Raw genomic sequence first — 20,626 nt, 5'->3', positions numbered from 1 at the left:
AAGAGAAGTTGTCCAGGGACTGAGCCGTAGGCGTGCCAAATGTTCAGTAGCCAGGGAGTTAAGTAGGAACCAGCTCAAGAGTCTGAGAAGGAAGGGCTAGTGAAATAGGAGGAAAACAAGGAGAGAGAGAGGTCCTGGAAGCCAGCGAAGAAAAGTGTTTTTAGGAGGAAGAAGTAAAATCAACTGTGTCATGATGCTGATAGGTCAAGTAATATGAATACTAAAAATTAACTTTTGCGCTTTGCAATGTGGTGGTCATTCAGTGACCTTGACAAGAACAGTCAGTAGAATGAGAAGGGCAAAAGTCTGACTGGACTTGAGAGAAGGGAAAGGAGAGGAATGGGAGGCAGTGAGCAAAGGGAACAGTTACTCTCCTTCATTGAACAATTGCTTTTAAATTACAAAATAATTAACAGCACATACAACTAGATATTTGAAATGAATATATTTAAAATTTTTGAAAAGCCTGTTTGTGTTTCATAATTGCTAGATACAATGTATACTAATATGGATATATTTCAGGTACGTTAATTACAGATTTAGTATATTCCTGTGAAAGACAACTGACTTGATAAGAAAGTCTTTATCAAGTCAAGGAAATTCCTCTCTATTCCTAATTTATGTTTTTATCAATTTGTTTTCTATTTTTTCCTGCATTTATTGGAATGGCCCCAAGATTTAATCTCATTTATTTTTGTTAGATTACATTGATCGATTTTTCTCATGTTGGACCATTCATTCTTAGGAAAAATCCTACTTGGTCACATAAGGTTTTATTATTATTACTATTACTGTTTTTGTTTTTTTGCTTTTTAAAAATAATTGATTTGTCATATTTTATTTTAGATTAAGATTGGTTTTTAAATATCATATATTGTCATTGTTCAGTTTTGGTGTCAAGGTTATGTTAGCCTAATTAAATAAGTTGAGTAGTTTTACCTTTTTTCCTATTTTTTTAAATAGTTGGCATATAGGATTATCTATTCTGTGAAGATACAAGAAAGCTACCTTGAAAGCATCTGGGTTAGGTGTCTCTTTCAAGAAGGGGACATTTAATTACCAATTCAATATTTTATATAGTTATTGGCTTATATAATTTTTCTATTTCCTGAGTCAATTTTGGTAATTATTTTTTCTTTCTGGAAATTTATTCATTTCATCTATGTTTTCAAATGTATCAATATGAAGTTTATTGTGATTTTAAAAAAATCTCTGTTATATCTGTAATTATGCCACCTTTTTATTTCTAATATTCTTTGTCTTTTTTTTCTTTATTGGTTTTGCTAACATTTGTCTTTTGTAATAGGTTTCTGAAAGAACCAACTTTTTATTTTATTGATTTTCTCTTTAGTTTATCAATTTTACTGAAACAAATTAACTTTATTTCCTTTCTTCTACTTCCTTTAGATTTACTTTTGTATTTTTTTCTTTTCTTAAATCGAAATGTGTTATATCTGGAGACATATTGTATTATATCAGGAGACACATAATGTCAGCTTGTCTCACTATTAACGATGCCAAGTTTGGTCATTTTGGTTGAAGTGATAACTGCTAGTTCTCTCCATTATTAAAGGGACATTACTCCCTTTGCAATTAGTAACTAATCCTCAGGGTATTTTGGTACTGTATGAATATTGTGTTACCTAACATTCTTTCACCTAATGAGTTTAACAACCATTGATAATCTTTACACCGATCACTTGTTTCAGTGGGGCTTACTAAATGATTAATTTGTATTTCTATTACACTTTCTACATTTATTAGCTGGTATTATTCTATAAAGAAGTTCCTTTTTTAATTTTTAATTTTTGGCAGCTGGCCAGTATGGAGATCTGAACCCTTGACCTTGTTGTTATCAGCACCATGCTCTTCCAAGTGAACTAACCAGCCAGCCCTCCTTTTTTTATTGTTGTTGTACCCTTTTTTTATTTTTTATTTTGATTCGGTAGAGTTTTTTGCTTGTTTCTCAATTACTTGTGGGGTGTTTTTTTAGTATATTATTATCTATTACAGTTGTTATTCTTTTTGATGCTCAAATTATGCCAAATGTGGCTAGTAGGAATCTTTTCAAACTCACCCTTGTACCCTTTTGACGTGTCTCCATAAACGGTTGAGCATTTCTTTACTTCCTGGCACAAGACTTCTCAGTCCTACCAGGTACTCTCCCTGCCCCAGACTTGGAGTTAGGCATTTATTAATGGTACTATCTTGACTAAAAGGCTGTCCGGTGTCTTTCTACTTCACCATTTTTCCGTCTTTAGAGTTCAACATTTTTGCCATAATAAAGTTACACATTCCATTCTCCTTCTATATTATAACAGCTTTCATTGTTAAAATGGCTTTGTCACTTGGAAGGCGCTTCATTTTTCCACTAATGGAGTGATAGTGAACATGTAACCTTCTTAAAATTTAAAGTTAAAGCCATGCTTACTTCAGCTCCATTAGGTACTATATGTCCTTGAAATATGTAGACTATTCACTAAAGTATTAAAATACTTGACTAAAATGGATAACTCTAGTTGTATACCCTAATGATAAGGCTAGCTGGAATTGAAATGAAAGCTTAAAACACTCGGGGTATGTTTTGGGGACAGAATGAAAACCAAAAACAACTTGGAGTACTTTATGAATATTATATGAAATCTTAGTTTCTATGGGGATAATTCCTTTTGAGGAATTATTTACAAAACTCTTGATTTCTACTTCCATTTCTTTAAGGCAATCAAAAATCCTATTGCTTTCAGGGTTACTTTGGTTCAGATAAGCTCAGTTTATTTGGATTTATGACACAGGAAAAAACTTAATCAGGAATGTAAAGTACATTTAAACTAAGGACGAGTATTGGGCCCAGCTCTGTTACTTTTAGCTCTGTGTTGGCCTTGGCTCTCAGTAAGAATGAGTTTTTTTTTTTTCCTTTTTGTCTTTTTTTGTGTCCGGCAACGGATCGCAACCCTCAGTGTCGCGCCCGTACCGGACCAGGACCGGCAACGGGATCACAACCCTCGGTGTTGTGCCCGCACCTCGCTCAGCCAGTGAGCGGGAACCGGTCTGTATATGGGATCCGAACCCTCGGCGGGAGCGCCACCGCGCTCCCAAGCGGCGCACTGTAGCAGTGCGGCACCGGGCTGGCCCAAGAATGAGTATTTTAAAGTGATGGCTCAGCTCCATGACATAAAATGTGCTAGAAACTGCAGGGCAATAGAAAGAGATACTTTTCATAGCTATCTTGACTCTACTTCAAAAGTTCTAATGAGGATTACAGAAGTGACAAGCCCATATCTGGAAATGAAAGGCAGCTCTTATTGCAGTGTTAGAGTTTCAGGATAGATTTCTAGTGATCTTTTGATTTATAATTCGATGTTTCTTTTGGGTGATTATCGGGATTGTTGATATAGATATTTTGCCTCACCACTTTAAAGGTCAGCCATAGATTTTATAGAAATAATTACTCAAAAAATTATATGATTGAAAGTAGAGGCTGAATGATTGTGACTACCACAAAAACCATTATCACTAATTTGAATCTAGTCCAAATCATAAAACATCCCAAAAAATCTAAAAGGAAAAACTTTGTGAAAATGATTATTTTCCATTTAATTAGTTTTCGTGGTTTTTCTAATTTGTTCTTTTGTTTTAATTGTAGATTATAAACTCTTTGTAATATAAACTGTATTTATGGCTTACATTCTCCACAATGTTGGTAAAGTGTCATGGACATACTTGTGCCATAAATATTTACCAGCTGTTGGAGATCCTTAGCAAAGGCTTTTTTTGTGTGCCCTCTGGCACAAATCACTGTACAGTTGTCATCTTTGGCAGAAAGCTAAAGTTTAAAATCTTGGCTAGAATTCTTTTGTTTAAACAAGGCAAACCAGTTGTGTGTTGAATTATTAAACACTTTTTTATTTGACAACTATAGTTTTGCCTTATCCAAGTTTTAGTGATTTACATATTTATTTGCTCACCAGAGGTCAACTGATCCTCTTAGCTTATTAGATACTCCCAATAAGATACAGTGAGTACTTCTTTAGCTTTCATCTGTATCTCTACTCATGTTCATTAATTATCCATTATTTTTCCTTTTTCTTCCCTTCATAAAGTGAACGTATTATTTTTTCCTTAAAGGGAGTGAAAAAGAAGCTCCATTTTATAAAGCATTAATTCACCCTTTGATCTGAAAAACAGTTCTGTCTGGGGTCACTTATCACTACAAGAGAAGAAAATTATGGTTAGTGAAGTATGACAAATTTCTTGTCATAACTCTGGCTGTGAATAAAATAATAGTGAACATTTATTGGTAAAGATACTGTCTTTCTCTCCCTTTGATTTTTCTCTCCTTTTAGGAGGTATTTTAGTACTTATAAAACTCAGTAGAAGTTTTTTTCTATCTCTTATTCCTGACTATCAAACTTGTTAAAGTTCATAGGATTTCCTTTTCTCCTCAATTGTGTATAAATCTTTCCCATAGTATTTATGAACATTCTCCAGAGCTGCTTAGTACTTCTGCATCTTAAGGACTTATATCTATTTAAAATAATAGTATAACCATCAAGTACCTACCTTATTTACTTTGTTTACATCTTTTTTTTTTTGACCGGTAAGGGGATTATAACCCTTGGCTTGGTGTTGTCCGCACCGTGCTCAGCCAGTGGCCATCCCTATATAGGATCTGAACCCGCGGCCTCGGTGCTACCAGCACCGCTGTGCTCCCAGCGCCGCACTCTCCCGAGTGAGCCACAGGGCCGGCCCTGTTTACATCTTTTAAATGAAAAAGAGGAGATCATTCTATTGATGAGCTTAAGAAAGAACATTTAAGATCGGTGAAATGCGTATTATTTCTTTTTTTTTTTTTTTTTTTTTTTTTTAAAAGATGACCGGTAAGGGGATCTTAACCCTCGACTTGGTGTTGTCACCACCACGCTCAGCCAGTGAGCGAACCGGCCATCCCTATATGGGATCCGAACCCGTGGCCTTGGTGTTATCAGCACCGCACTCTACCAAGTGAGCCACAGGCCGGCCCGAAATGCGTATTATTTCATAGGTATAGACCTAACATTGTAATACGTGCATAAAAAGGAAATGAGAATTATCTTTTACAAGCAAAGGTTTTTTTTCCCCTGGTTTGAAATATTTTGATCATACCAATAAAACTTTTTCCAGGATCTTCTGCCTATTAAACAAGGAAACGAAAAATCCTTTTCAGAAAACATGGATGCATTTGAAAAAGTGAGAGCAAAATTAGAAACACAGCCACAGGAAGAATATGAAATCATTAATGCAGAGGTAGGATATCTCGCCTTTTTTTTTTTTATTCTGATATTACCAGTCAAGATGCAAATGAGTTATATTGCGATTTATAGACATAATCCCTTATCAAAATTATACGGCTTTTGTCATTTAAAATATGCTGCAAAACTTAAAAAGCAAAGAATAAGCAGAATGTGATTCTTAAAATAAATTTAATGACAAAATGATGAATTTCTAAGCATAATATATTCTGGTTTTGGGGGACAACCATTTCAGATTTTTAAAGTTTTAAATGATTCCAAGGAGAAGTTCAAATAAATGTAATTCATATCTCTTTATTAGTTGAAAACAATTTGATAGCTCCATCTACTTTTTTTTTAATAAAAAGAAATTCATTTTAGTATAATACCATGAAAGCCAAGTATTTGTTTAGCCATTTTATGGTTACCACAGTCATAAATATTCAATTGAAATAGATTGAACATACATGTTGAAAATTTTTCAGGAAGATTGGAAAACAGAACTACAGATTATGATGAAAAACACATACATAGCAGAATGGAAATAGCTGGAGATTAAGAATCAGGAATTCCAGATTCAGATTATGCCATTAAGTAGTGGATAGTGAATATGTCTGAAACTGTCTGAAATTATATCAATCAATTCATTTTAATATGTAATTGTTAGACAAGAACACTGTTCATATACTGGTAATATTTATTCAATTTTTTTTTTGGCAGCTGACCAGTACAATATTTATTCTCTTAACTTAATCTTAATCTGTCTGTATTTGTCACCCCACAGAAGATAAGATACTTTGTGTAAAATTAAGTCAAGACTGTACACAGTAGATGGTGACAGCATATTTGAAAGGATAGAATCTCAGAAAGTTATCAAGCAGATTTTCAGGCTAGTCTGAGCCATAGTTTCCTCATCTGCATCATTTTGGATTATTTTACAGAAGCTTCTTGACCTCTGTTAATTGAATCTCACTGTATAAATAAGATGTTCTCAGAATATGTTGAAGTGGTTTTTACAGTCATGAGAGCTGACATAGATTTTGTTATACCTTTTCTTTATTACGTCTTGCATTTATGTATTAGAAACCCCTCCAGTGATTATGAAAATACGAAATCCATATTTTACGAACTATATTAAAAAGAGTGGTCCATTTTATATTTCATGTGTTTATTCATCTACTTCAGCAGGTCTACTTTTTGTGACAGACCTCATTTCTTCATCTTGACTAATCAGACCATTAGAAGATTAATTAAATTATTATTAAGTAAACCATTTGTTTCTTTCATTGTCAGGTTAAACATGGTGGATTTGTTTATTATCAAGAAGGTTGCTGCTTGGTTCGTTCCAAAGATGAAGAAGGTACGCCATAATTTTTCCTTTTAACGTGCTCTGATTTTTTCAGATTTCACATTTTTATAGGAAATTTGATATTAATTTCTTAAAGGTATAGAAAAGATTTTTTAAAAGTTTATTCCTTAATCTTCCTTTTTTAAAGGATGACATTTTAATATCTGGGTTTGCTTAAGATATAGTTAACCACTATACTTAAAAGCTTTGGCAGGGAGAATGGAGATGGAATCTGGCACTTTTTGAGCGTCTCCTATGTCTCTCAGGCACTATGCTAGGCACTTTACATGTATTTTTCAATGTCGTTTATATTCTCTTACTTTCTAGGTTTTATATGGCCTTTAAATACTAGATTAGACTATAACAATTTTGACTGGTATCTTATAGGTTTACTCATAGACTAACATTGAGTAGCATACAATAATATTAAATAACTGATACCAGTCTGTGTGCAAATCAAGCTGCCATCATTGTTGAAGGAAGCCAAAATATGGCCTCATAGAAATGGAATGCTAATTTAAAACATTGAAATACTGTTAAAAAAAATTTTAAGTACATCTTGTGGAGTTATCTCTTTCATATTTTTCTTTATGCAGCAGACAGTGATAATTATGAAGTTTTATTCAATTTGGAGGAACTTAAATTAGAGCAGCCCTTCATTGATTGTATTAGAGTTGCTCCAGATGAAAAATATGTGGCTGCCAAGATAAGAACCGAGGATTCTGAAGCATCTACTCTTATAGTTGTGAAGCTCAGCGATCAGCCTGTAATGGAAGCTTCTTTCCCAAATGTGTCCAGTTTTGGTAAGCTGCCAACCAAAATAGTCTTCTCTGTTGAAAAGGCAACAGTGAAAGAATTGCCCATACTTTTGAAATATTTTTTTTTTTTGCCCATGTAATGAAGGAGAAGGTGAGTGCCTCATCCATTTATCTCTGTGGAGTCAGCATCTTTTTTGAAAAATTTTTTTTTTTTTGCCCATGTAATGAAGGAGAAGGTGAGTGCCTCATCCATTTATCTCTGTGGAGTCAGCATCTTGCTGTGTGCCTCTTATTCAGGAGACCTATATGGATGATTTTAAAATAATGCTTATGTTTCTAGAGTTACAATCAGAGTCCAAGTTGTACAGTGTATTTTGACATATCAGTAATTATTTTCCAATTTATTATTTAGAGTAAATGTTTGCACGTAAGTTGCATCTTAGTATTTTACTCAACTTTAAGCTTAGATTGTGTGTGTGTGTGTGTGTGTGTGTGTGTGTGTGTGTTATCTACAGCTGTAACAGCAAATTGCTCAAAGTCACTATCAAGGAACTTTGGAATGTGTTGATCTAATTTATTCATCAGTGGAAGCTATGACATTTTTAATAATAGAACCAACTTTAAATTTTATTATTTATCTTTGAGTGGTTCATGTGTTTATACATTGTCCTCCCTTTTCATTTTCTGCCGTCATTTTTCCCATTTTCTAACTACCCTATCTAATGGATTCTAAGGCATACACTTTGTCCATTTTAACCTCAAAAATCAGGTTGCATATTATACAATGATGACTTACAATCACTGTCAGCCAGGTGGCAGTCATGATGTAATTGTGTGCAAACTTCCATTGACAGCTTCTGGTGAGATCAAGAACCAGCATTAATGGGCTGGCTGGTTAGTGTGGTATTACAATACCAAGGTCAAGGGTTCAGATCCCCAAACTGGCCAACACCAAAACAAAAAAAAAGAACCAGCATTAAAATGTATTTGGTAGCTTGAGATATCCTGTGGCTTAAAAGCAGACAGAAATGATTTAGGCATGAGAGAAAGTGATCCAATATTTCTTCAGACTTAAACTTACAAGTTGTAGATTTAATCATAATTCATCTTCTAAAAGAAAATGTGACTTTATCAATATCTTTCCTAAATATTGAACATTTAGCTCTTAGTTAGCAACTTAAGTACCCTGAGACTCATGACTACTTGAAAACTTGTGACTGATACAGTAGTGTCCTTATTCTCTGGAATGCTCTCTCGCTTATGTATAATATAACACAAGTTAGATACGGTAGACCTATGTTACATTTAGATTTCCGGCGATAAACTTCCATGTCTCTTCTCTTTAACACTCAAAATTAGAATGTGCTGGGCTTTTTTTCTTTCTTTTTAAGTATGTTTAGGTGACTATATAATTCTTTAATTATTTTCTTTTAGAATGGGTAAAGGATGAAGAAGAGGAAGATGTTTTATTCTACACCTTCCAGAGGAACCTTCGTTGTCATGACGTATATCGAGCCACTTTTGGTGATAACAAACGTAATGAACGTTTTTATACAGAAAAAGACCCAAGGTACTAGAAAGATGCAATTAAATCTTTTTCTCCAGAATATTTCACAAGTTATTTAAAGTGCTTGTTGTGGTTGACTTAAAATGTTGATTTTGGTTGGAACCAGGTATAATAAGGCTAGGGTGATCATTCTTTTATTAGTTGTTTGTGTTCTAAATTGGAGTCTGGTTATAGTAAAACTCCAGAACAAACACAAATACATCATTGCGCTGCAAATGCTGAGTTACTAACCTTCTTTCTGGACTGTGACACATGTGAGAGAAGTTGTTAATTAAATATTTAGTAAGGTTACCATACAGCGATTATAAATCTCTTGTAAATAGAATACCATGGTGTCGGTTGCACAGAATTCATTAGTCATTTCATATAGATTGTCTGAATTTCAAATTGCTTTGCTTTGGGCCGCGATGTCCGTTGGTCTTTAAAATTTACTTTTCCTAGTACTTTGGCAATTCTCCCTTAAAGCTTAATACTCTAATTCATTGTACTACCCAGGACTTATGCCTCATATTAACCCAGGTGTGGGCAGAAATGATGGTAAATTTATCTGGCAAAATCCCTTGACTCTTCCCCAGATATACTTTTCCAAATGATTTATGAAAAGTAAATTTTGCTTAATACCAGAATCTTACCACTTCATACATCATTGGACATTGTGATTTAGACAATGTCTGAATAAATTTTGGAAAAAAATGGATTTAACCCAAATCTATGACAGCAAAGTTAATACCCAAAACAAGAAAACTAACCCTTTATTTCATAAAATTCTCAGAGCTGAAGAAGACACTAAAGAGAATATTGTACAATCCACAATTTATATTAAGAAACAGGGGTCTGAAGAAATTATGTTATTAAATTATTCCAGCCCGTAGAACTAATCCACACATAAAGTTCATCAAACTGACTATAACTTCAGTTTAATTGCCCCTATTAGCCAAGTCTTGGGTACCTGATTATGAAAAAGGTATTGCATATTGTTATAAATATGGCCAGAAAGATCCCCTACCAGCCAGGCTCTTCATCTGCCTTGTTTCCAGTACTTCAGTAGATTTGGTTATTCAAAGCTAGTTTTCTATTTTGATAGTAGAATGCCTTGTGTTCAGGGAAAATGCCTGCTATTCTATTCTTAAAGACTGGTACATTTTGAATATTAATTCTTCCATTTCTAAATATTTCCAGAGCCATTTAATTCACACATTCTAAGGAGAGCAGTATTGGGTAGATTCTACAAGGAAAGACCTAGACAGAATTAAAAGACCTGATTAAATCACTATAAAACAACCCTTCTCCTTTCCCACCCCTCCAGAAATTTTTTTTTCTGGTACAAATACTATTTACTATACAATTTACAATGTGGTAATATCACAAGGTACCAGGAACAGGGCTAAATTAGGAAATCCTGGGAAGTGGCCTGGTCACCTAAAGCTCTGGGGATCTCAATCTCCAGAGATCCCTGTAAGGCAAGCTCAGAGTAACCCTGAATGTATTAAGCTGCACCAAACACTTGACATCTTAGAAAGCTCAAGTAAAAGGAATTTTAGAGGTACATCTTTAACTTTTTTTAGAAATTAGTCTGTTGAAGACAAGACTGTTAAAGATTTACCTAAAACTATACAGCTGGTAAATGGTAAAACAGACACCATCTCATCCTTCATCTACTGTTCTTCCTTTGTGGTAGAAGCTAAACCTCATATAAGAAATGGAATAGCCTGGAATGACCCCGTCTTCTCTGGCAAGTGGTCCTAGTCTTACTTCTTCCACATTGATTGTCTCGTTTATCTTGGACAAGCCATTTCTTGTTCAGTGTCTGTGTATCATAATACTTTACCTAGGATGCTTTAAGACTGGATAATGACATTCATATAGAGATTCCAAATGTATTCCACAGTTTATTTCTTGGTTCCAGGTCTCTTTCATACTTTTGGTATACCTCTTTTTAAATATATTTACGCAAATTAAAACTCCAGGTAAATCATTTCAAACTCATTACTTACATATCCAAATAATACTGCAGAATGAGAAACTGAAGTTTGCTACTACCCATTCAAGCATAATGTTTGCAACCAGTGCAATTAATCATAAGAAAAAAACCTTTTAATTATTAAAAACTGAAATTGCTTTTGTGAATTACAGCATTGTCCATTCATGTAAATTTATAAAGACAATCCAGAACTGCTAGATTGTGAACAGACTGAGCCTCTTTTACCTTTGCATCTTTATTGATAAGCAGGTGCCAGGCCTGTATTATTACTATTTAGTCAGTGCCCATGAATTAACTAAATGGTGCCCTTTGGTCAATTTCTCTTTCATGCTAAAGCCTCTTAGTCCAGTGATGAATGTTGAGTATCTTTCAACTATTGAATTCTTGGCAATATATAGAAGAATTGTGAATATGTGTTGCTAGTAAATTATAAATTAAAACTAACTCAAAAATGTATTATTGTGGTAGGTGAAAAGAATTGAATGTATGGTATGGTGTCAGCTGTGTATAAGGAAAAAAAGATGATTTTTTTTAAAAGATTCAAAGGAAATATACCCAAAGTACTGAAAGTGGGGTTTTTTTCTACTTTTCTTTCTTTTCTTATTTTTCATTATAAGCATTATTATTTTCATACTTGTAGGGAAAATACATTTTAAGCTTAAAAATAAGTATCAATAGAAATAAATGGAGTGAGGGATTAGCCTCTAGTTCTTTACATTTCTTGTCTTCCCTTTCTAAGAAATCTTTTACTATAAAGCTACTCATGTTCTCATTTCCCCAAAACCACATATCTACCAATAATCGAATAAATAATTTATCTTTTGATTGGTCACCACCAAGCAAACAAAAAAATAGCAAAGAAAGTGTTGAAAATAAAGAGCAAAAGAGGAATTGACCTCCAATCATAAATTAAAACATATAAAGCTATAACAGTTAAAATAATACAGACTGACAAATATTAAGAGACTAGAATAAGTAATTCTAAAACAGATCCAGTATGTATGAAAACTTATATGATAAAAGAGGCATCACAAACTAATGAAAAATGAACAGGTATCATTTTGTAATGCTGTGGGAAATACTTACTGTTTGAAAAAAGAATTTTTTCCATCACTTCATATGTCAACATACATTTCTAAGGGATTTAAAGAATCTATTGAGAAAAATAAAACCATAAAAAAGATGAAAATATAAGTATTTATATTTCCAAAGTATAAAATCATAGAAGAAATTAAAAAGGATAGTGCCAATATTCTTAATTACCTAAAATATTAACTCTGTAGTCAAAAACTATTGTAAACAAATAAATTAAAATCTAGATAACAGAATGGAGGAATGTATCTTCAACAAAAAGGCAAGTTAATGTCCTTAATTTATAAAGAGCTATTTATATACCAATAATTTAAACTACATCCCAAGTTTAAAATGGACAGATGTTTTACACAAAAAAATACGGTTGACAAATAAACGTAGTAATGTAATCCAATACAGAAGAAACTTTACCAAAATAAAAGCAGTGCTTGTCTCTGGGTAGTGGGATTCAGGGTTATTATCCTTTACATTTTTCAGTATTTTCAGTGTAAATTACTTTTATAATAAGGGAAAATGTAAACATAACATTTAAAGCCATCAAGTATGTCAGTTTCAATTAGTAGAATGCTCTTTGGGTAGATATTATTTGGTTATATTTATCGAGTCATAAAAATACTCTTAGTCATTAAATTAGTATTTCCATTCCTAAGAATTTGTCATAAGGAAATAATTGTAAAGGTCCAGGAAGGAAAAACTTTTCATGAATGCGTTCCTGTTATAGTCTTTATTATAATAAAATATTAAAATCTAACTTCTTTTTTTTTTTTTTTTTTAAAAGATGACCGGTAAGGGGATCTTAACCCTTGACTTGGTGTTGTCAGTACCACGCTCAGCCAGTGAGCGAACCGGCCATCCCTATATGGGATCCGAACCCGGGGCCGTGGTGTTATCAGCACCGCACTCTCCCTAGTGAGCCACAGGCCGGCCCTAAAATCTAACTTCTTGAGAATTATGATAATTGAACCTGACAGAATCAGGTAGCCGTTAAAAATAATGATCATAAAGACTTACTAATGCAAGGAGAAATGTTGATATTATGAAGTAAGAAGTACAGAGTTCAAAATTGCATCTATATTATGATTATATCTATTTAAATACATGCATGTATAAACCTTAGAATGAAAAATAGAAGTAAAAGAGTTATCTTAATTTTTTAAAGGTGTTACATTAATGAGATTGTGAGGGGTTTTCTTCCTAGTGTTCTATTTTGTGGTAGAAATTGGGAGAGCTGGCCAGTTAGCTCAGCTGGATAGAACGCAGTGTTATAACACCGAGGGCAAGGGTTTAGATCCCCATTCTGTCCAGCCACCAAAAATGGATAAATAAATAAAAACAATAAGGAATATTATGGACAACATTGATTTAAAAAGTTAGATATAATGGAGAAATTCATAGAGAGATATATGTTACTAAAATTGGCTGAAAAATAAATAGAAAATCTGACATAAACATTTTAAAAATTTAATCAGTAGTTTAAATGCTTTGCATAAAAACTGGAAAAGGGGAGAAAAAATCCAAGATGAATACAGAAGAAAAACAGAAAAGAATAAACTCTGTGTGCCTTTTCTTCCCTAGTATTTCTTATCTCCTCTTGGAAAGTTTAATTCTTTTTCTCAGCAAAAAGCTCTGTAATCTATTAATGTGATTAAGTGAGAGATCATATCTGTAGTTTACCTTGGAATGCCTCCTAATAAAGATGGATTAATGGATACATAGATATGTGAGAAAGGAACTACAGCAAAATGTTAGCAAAGATGGAATCTAGGTGGTGGATATGACTATTTACAGTTCTTTGAACTTTTCTGTATGTTTGAATAACATTCATAATAAAATGTTAGGAAAAAATATTTTGAATGCCTCTGAGAGGAGAATAAGACAAATAATAGCCAGTTTTTAAATTTACAAGCAATATTCATCAGGTAATTATTTTTACTTTCTCTCTGCATTATATGTTAACATGGACACTGTTCACCTGAGATATTGTCATTAATAAAGTAGCAGGCATTTGAAATTTACTGGGATCTCATGCTTCTCTCTCTCTCTCTCTCTATCAATCTATCTGTCTCTATCTCTAGCTATTTTGTTTTCCTTTATCTTACAAAAGACAGTCGTTTCCTCACCATAAATATTATGAACAAGACTACTTCTGAAGTGTGGTTGATAGATGGCCTGAGCCCTTGGGACCCACCAGTACTTATCCAGAAACGAATACATGGGGTTCTGTACTACGTTGAACACAGAGATGATGAACTGTACATTCTCACTAATGTTGGAGAGCCTACCGAATTCAAGGTAACCATGGATTCTCCCCGTCCGCATTTGGGCTGTTGAGAAGTGTCACACTTCCATCAATGATGCTATCTTCCTGTGCATAACCAATCTCTTCCCTTAGAGCTAATTCCTCTATGTAGGTAATTGTGCCTAAAATGCTAGTAAATGAAATATATTCTATTATATATACTAATAATATATGATATTATATATAATGTTATGATATATATTATATATATTATTATTTATTATAATTACAACATAATATATAATATTATATATTATCCAAGCCAAACTGAGTAGCTTAAAAGAGCAAATTTACAAACTTATGATTTTGTGAGTTGGAAATTGGGTTGATCTCAGCTAGACGGTTCTGCTTATGTCAGCTAGGCTCACTGACACATCCAGAGCCAGCTGGCTATCAATGCCCTCACTCAAGTGTCCATTGGTTGGCTGTCAGCTAAGCACTGGTCCATACTGTCTCACCATCCAGCAGGCTAGCCTGGGCACTTTCACATTGTGATAGTCACACTTCACCCTGATGTAGAGTTAGTTCCCTCAGCTCTACATAAAATAATGAATCCTACTATGGTCTAGTTTTCAGTGCTGTAGCCTTCATATTTTGTTACCTAGATCTCTTCTTACTTTGTTCCACACAGCTAATGAGAACAGCAGCTGATACTCCTGCTATTATGAATTGGGATTTATTTTTCACAATGAAGAGAAATACCAAAGTTGTAGACTTGGACATGTTTAAGGATCACTGTGTTCTGTTCCTGAAGCATAGCAATCTACTTTATGTTAACGTGATTGGTCTGGCAGATGATTCAGTTCGGTCTCTAAAGGTATGTTTAATTTCAGAAGACAATATTGCTAATCAAAACACATACATAGTTTAGCTTAACAGAATATCAAATTTTGAATAATAGTCTACTTTTCCTTAAAAGGAATTTAACTTAAACGGAATTTAGCATACTGGCTCTTTATTAGGTTTAGGAGGTTTATTTTAGAATTAAATGGACAACCTTGCTTTTAGTGCAGTTTTACTTAAAATACCGTATTACAGCATGGACTTCAGAAGTAGAGTCTAAGCGCCATTATATTTCTTTCTGTATGTCTCTACATATCAAATATCTCTACAGCTTTAGGTAGAGCAATAACTCAGGCCAACTTGGCAGCTAATGCCTAACCGCTGTCTGCTATTCCCCTATGCCAGATGTGCCCTCTGTGTTTCTACTGCTGCATGCTTATGTCTGCATCATCTTCTCTTTTTTGCCAGTTTTCTTACCCATGGGGGATATGGAAGGGGTGAACTTTGGTTTCTTTTAATATGGGGGTGGCAGTGGTCTCCACAGCAGAACAGAGGGGTGATGGTGGCATGTCTGCCTGGCAGGCTGACTAATTGATACTGCTTATGGCTGTCAGGAAAGATAATCTGCCTTTACAAGTGAACTTGGTAAAATTGGTGAATGGCAACTTTACTGCCCAGTTTTTAAAGCAGCACTAACATGTGAGATAAAGTAGCAGGCACTGAAGCGAAAAGGAAGGCCTCCATTTTGCTTGATATGGAAAGAGTTATTGAGCCAGTCAACCAGCAAGCAACATAGACCACTTATACCTTCCTAACTCCAATGTTGTCAGAATTACTGTTAAAATGCAATTACAATTAATTCAGTGGCTATTTTTTGAACTTCTGTGTGCAAAATATTATGTTGGGCATTATGGAGTGGGAATATAGTAGGACAAAATATCTCACCTTAAGAAGGATGCAGTTTATCATGAGATTAGACTAGTACACAAAGGTTAAGTATAAAGTGGGTTTAATAAGTGGTATCAAAAACATAAAATGTTCTGTGGGGCTCAAAGGAAGGTAAGAGGGCTCAGGAAAGCTTATGTAGAGTAAGTTGAATTTAACATAAACAAAAGAGGATAGACAAGATTTTGACAGGTGGAGAAAGGTATGGTATTCTAAAATAAGAAAGCTACTAAACAAAGATCTAAGCTGGAGAAGTTCAGAAAATGTTCAGGGAACCTCTAATAATTCCATTTTATTGAAGCAGAATACATTTCTAGGGGATAAAGCTATGATGATGTTTTTGACCATCTGTGTGAGGAATTTATGCATAAATTATGAAGAGGGAAACATTTGAAGTTTTTGAGCCACTGGAATGTTTTGAGGAGTGGAATTATATATACTTCATGTTATCTATCTGGTTATCTGGAAGCCATAGTAGGGTAGACTGAAGCAAAAAAGAGATGAGTCAGGGAGATTGGTTTTGAAATTGGTATACTGGTACAAATAAGAGATAAGGACCTAAAACTAACTGAAATTTTCAAGCTACTCCCTAAAATCAAATTATCAAATGTAATATCCAGTGTCTTAGAAGACTGTATAGGTGTCCTAAAACAAAAATAGTGATTGACATCAGGGATTTTCTTTACCGCCATCATCTGCTGGATTCAAAGTGTTTCTTTTCACTCACTCAATGATGCCAAATTAATTTATTTGGGAAACTGGCAGAGCATCTATTCTTATTGCAGTCTATAGGAATAGGGATAGAGGGCAAGGCATTTATTACAACAAAATTCTGTCAAGAAAATTAGGAATGTCATGTGGAGTTTGCTATAATAAGATTTGACTTCTAAGTCAATATGACCTTTTCTGTTTTTTGTAAGTTTTCCTATTTTAAAGATATGCTTCAGTTTCCAAGGCTTTAACTTTCATTAGAACAAACCTCATGTCTTTAATTTATTCTATATCCTCTAGTTCTCCATTGCCTGATCCTTCTCAAACTGTAGTACCTGTTATGTCTTCTATAATGTTCTGGGTCATCATCAAATAGAATCAAATACTATGTTATATACAGGTGCTACTTACAAAGTTTATAGATCAGACCCTCTTCATAAACCTAGATAACACTAATTCATATCCATAAACAGTGCCATACTCAAAGGACAAAATCTTTAAGCAAACTGCAAGTATTTCTTTATATAATATCTGCCTACTGGGCACACAACTAAAAGATCTTTTTAAACTCAGTCTCAACAATAGATATATAAAATCCTACATATACTTGTCTCCTATCCTCAATCTCTTATTTTCTGGTAGCATTTTTTTTAAGCAAATTGGGAAATTTTTTTGTTTGTTTTTGGCAGCAGGCCTGTTCAGGAACCCTTCACCTTGGTGTTATCAGCACTGTGCTGTAACCAACTGAGCTATCAGGCCAGCTCCCGCAGGCCAATTTTCTTTAAGCATGTTATGTCTTAATCATTCTTTCAATGAAATGACTGTAGATTGCTGGTAGAGTGCTAAAGCTGAACCTGTTTCTGTCAAGTATCTAAGGAATGTCTGCCTTTTACCTGGCCAGGTGCTTTCCGTTAATACACACAGGTAACATTGCATTCTTATCTCAACAGGAAATGTGGCTTAAGATATCCTCAATATAGTAATACTTATTTCTGTATAAGCTGGACAAACTTTAAAAAGTCCATAGTCTTGGAACAGTTTTTGTTATGACTGAAAATTTAACCTCGGTCCCATTAGTTTTAGAAAAACATCCAAAAGGTTTGTTTTTTTTTTTTCCTGTGGTAGCTGGCCAGTATGGGGATCTGAACCTTTGACCTTGGTATTATAACACCAAGCTCTAACCAACTGAGCTAACCGGCCAGCCTCAAAGGCAGTTTTGATTTGTTGGAACCACTTGGTCTAAAGCTAAGACAACTTACTACATGGGTTGCATAGAAACTGTCCCAAAGTCCCAACAAAGGACAGGAAAACTTGTGATTCTGTAGGAACGTTGTATCCTCACGCTGAGGTCTGGTTACAGGGATTGTAGTAGTGCCTTTTTTTCCCCCACTTGGGTCTCAGTTTGCTCACTTGCTGTTATGTTACCAGATTTCTCAACTTTCCTGTTTACCTTTTTCTCCCCAGTTACAGCTTACATTTAAATAGACAAATTATCTTTTGAAATAATCCTCAATCTGAGGAGAATAAATTAGGAATCTTAGAGAGACATTCCAAATGTGTGTCTTTATTAGTGTTGCACAAAAATAGATTATTTGGATTAATTAGAAGAAATTTGCTCAGGGAACATAAACTCTTTGGCTGTAGTGAAATAGTGTAGAGAAATAGTGTACTCTTTATTCACACATTCAACCCTTTTTCAGTAGCCCCCACCAGTGATACTGCTGTGCCAAGACCTCTGATTTTCTAGTGAATTTGCTCTTTCTACAATTATTCAGGAATAGAAAGGCAATTTTCTTTTAATGTTCTGACTCTCAGTACCATTTCTAACACTTTGTCAAACCTGCTTACCAGAGTTCTTTAAAAGGTGTAAGAGGGGTCTTAGTGGAAGGCTTGAAGCTGGACCCTGCTGCTCTAAGAGAATAAATTTTGATTCCTTTCCTTTTTTCTTAAAGTTAAGAATCTTAAGCATAATAGCTGTGAGTCTCTCAGAGTAGATGTGCCGAGAAAGGTTTTGTTCTGCACAATGGTTAGCCTGAGAGCTAAAGTTAGAAACAAATTGTAAATGCTTTAGTGCTGCTGAGCTCGTTTGTAGGCCTGGAATAATAACTATCATCACTGTGGCTGTCCGGTCAGCAGGGTAAGGACTGGTGGGTAAATTATTAAAAACACACACATATGAGGGATTTCATGTTCTCTGAGAATGGAGATCTTGGTGATGTTGCTGCATTCTGGAATTACTATTTGATATGCTCTTATTCTTAACTATTTTGCTATTTCATTGCCCAAGTTTATGCCCCAAAATAAACTTTTATGTTAAAGGCAATTTCAGGTAAGACTAGAATCATGATAAACCAATTTCCTATCATTTTTCCTTGTTTTATTGGTCTTTAATATAGATTCTTATTTGTTTTTTACTTGAAATATATTTTGTTGTGATGAAGTAATCCTTAAATGAGGCATTATGTGGTAACAGATAGAAAGTAAACTAGATGTCCACATTATCTTGTGTGGAGCAGACTCAGAGATGTAATTAATGATATTGAGTATCTAGATAAAGAGTAAAAATAACTGTTTTATTTCTGTAGCTCCCTCCTTGGGCCTGTGGATTCATAATGGATACAAATTCTGACCCAAAAAACTGCCCCTTTCAGCTTTGCTCTCCAATACGTCCCCCAAAATATTACACATATAAATTTGCAGAAGGCAAACTGTTTGAGGAAACCGGGCATGAAGACCCAATCACAAAGACTAGTCGTGTTTTACGTCTGGAAGCAAAAAGCAAGGTAGGTCTTTGTAATTTCCACTTGCAGCTCCCACTTACTGAAAATATACTGATTGCCAGATACTGTGCAGTTGCTGCACAGTTTCCCCAAGCAGATCCTTTGTGCCACAGTAAGACCCAAATGATTTTAGGGAATAAATGGATTTTTTTTTTTTTTTTTATCATGAATTAGAAAATAACTAACATCAAGCCTTTGATTTCACTTGATGTTTGTTTGAATTTTAAAAGTTGATTTAGGGCCGGCCCGGTGGCGCACTGGATAGTGCGCCGCTTGGGAAGCGCGGCGGCGCTCCCGTCCGAGGGTTCGGATCCCATGTACAGACCGGTTCCCGCTCACTGGCTGAGCGAGGCGCGGGAGCAACGCCGAGGCTTGCGATCCCGTTGCCAGTCCCCGGTCCGGTACGGGGGCAACACTGAGGGTTGCGATCCGTTGCCGGACACGGAAAAAAGATAAAAAAAGACAAAAAAAAAAAAAAAAAAAAAGTTGATTTAAACTTTTGCTTTTTGCTGCACTTAATAATCATTGTTAACCATTTAGTGTATCACCTTGCAGATTTTTTTTCCGTCAACAAAATACATACTTTTTGGTTTTGTTTAGTTTTACAAACATGGGATTATACCAGTCTACCTAAATGTTGTAATTATTATACCTCAGATAGAAAGAACAGTTAAGCTAAGTTCTTGGAGAACTAAGGGATTCTTCAGGCATTAGGGGAGTAGGGCAGCAACTGCTACATGGAAGCAGCTGTACCTTTCTACAGGCGTTTTTGCACTGCTGATGAATTCTGGGATCCAGCCCACGTCAGGACTTTACCCCTTCCTTTTCACAGGTTTTCAACCAGCAAGCTTTTCTGATCATACAGTTGAAATTGGGGAAGAGGCAGGGGGATGAAAACACCAAGATTATTTTGTGGAAGTTAATCTACATCAAGTTTTATAAAAATGAATCTTAGTGAGAAGTGAAAATTCACTTATGCTGTTGTAACAAGTTGGGTATGATAAAAAATGAGAGGAAGATTTCCTTCTTATTTGCTAACACTCTGGTGTCTCCATTTATTGCCCCAAAGTGAAGTTTTCAAAATGAGAATAAAAA

At 34.5% G+C, this 20,626-nt stretch overlaps 1 protein-coding gene across 2 annotated transcripts in view; it reads left to right on the top strand.

Moving 5' to 3' along the window:
- Positions 1–20,626, top strand: part of PREPL (prolyl endopeptidase-like) — a 38,764-nt gene that overhangs the window by 9,489 nt on the left and 8,649 nt on the right. The window contains exons 3-9 of one of the 2 annotated variants that reach the window (XM_008592493.1): positions 5,161–5,283; positions 6,561–6,627; positions 7,215–7,418; positions 8,808–8,943; positions 14,089–14,305; positions 14,944–15,129; positions 19,337–19,534. In XM_008592493.1, coding sequence (XP_008590715.1) covers positions 5,161–5,283; positions 6,561–6,627; positions 7,215–7,418; positions 8,808–8,943; positions 14,089–14,305; positions 14,944–15,129; positions 19,337–19,534 — 1,131 coding nt within the window. Of the gene's footprint in view, positions 1–5,160; positions 5,284–6,560; positions 6,628–7,211; positions 7,419–8,807; positions 8,944–14,088; positions 14,306–14,943; positions 15,130–19,336; positions 19,535–20,626 lie in introns of both variants that reach the window. The other variant, XM_008592492.1, reaches the window with a different exon arrangement.

The sequence above is a fragment of the Galeopterus variegatus genome, unplaced genomic scaffold (assembly GCF_000696425.1).
Source record: "Galeopterus variegatus unplaced genomic scaffold, G_variegatus-3.0.2 Scaffold7963, whole genome shotgun sequence".
NCBI classification, from domain to species: Eukaryota; Metazoa; Chordata; class Mammalia; order Dermoptera; family Cynocephalidae; genus Galeopterus; species Galeopterus variegatus.
The sequence above is the reverse complement of the archived record's forward strand: the minus strand, read 5'-3'. Positions and strand labels throughout refer to the sequence as shown.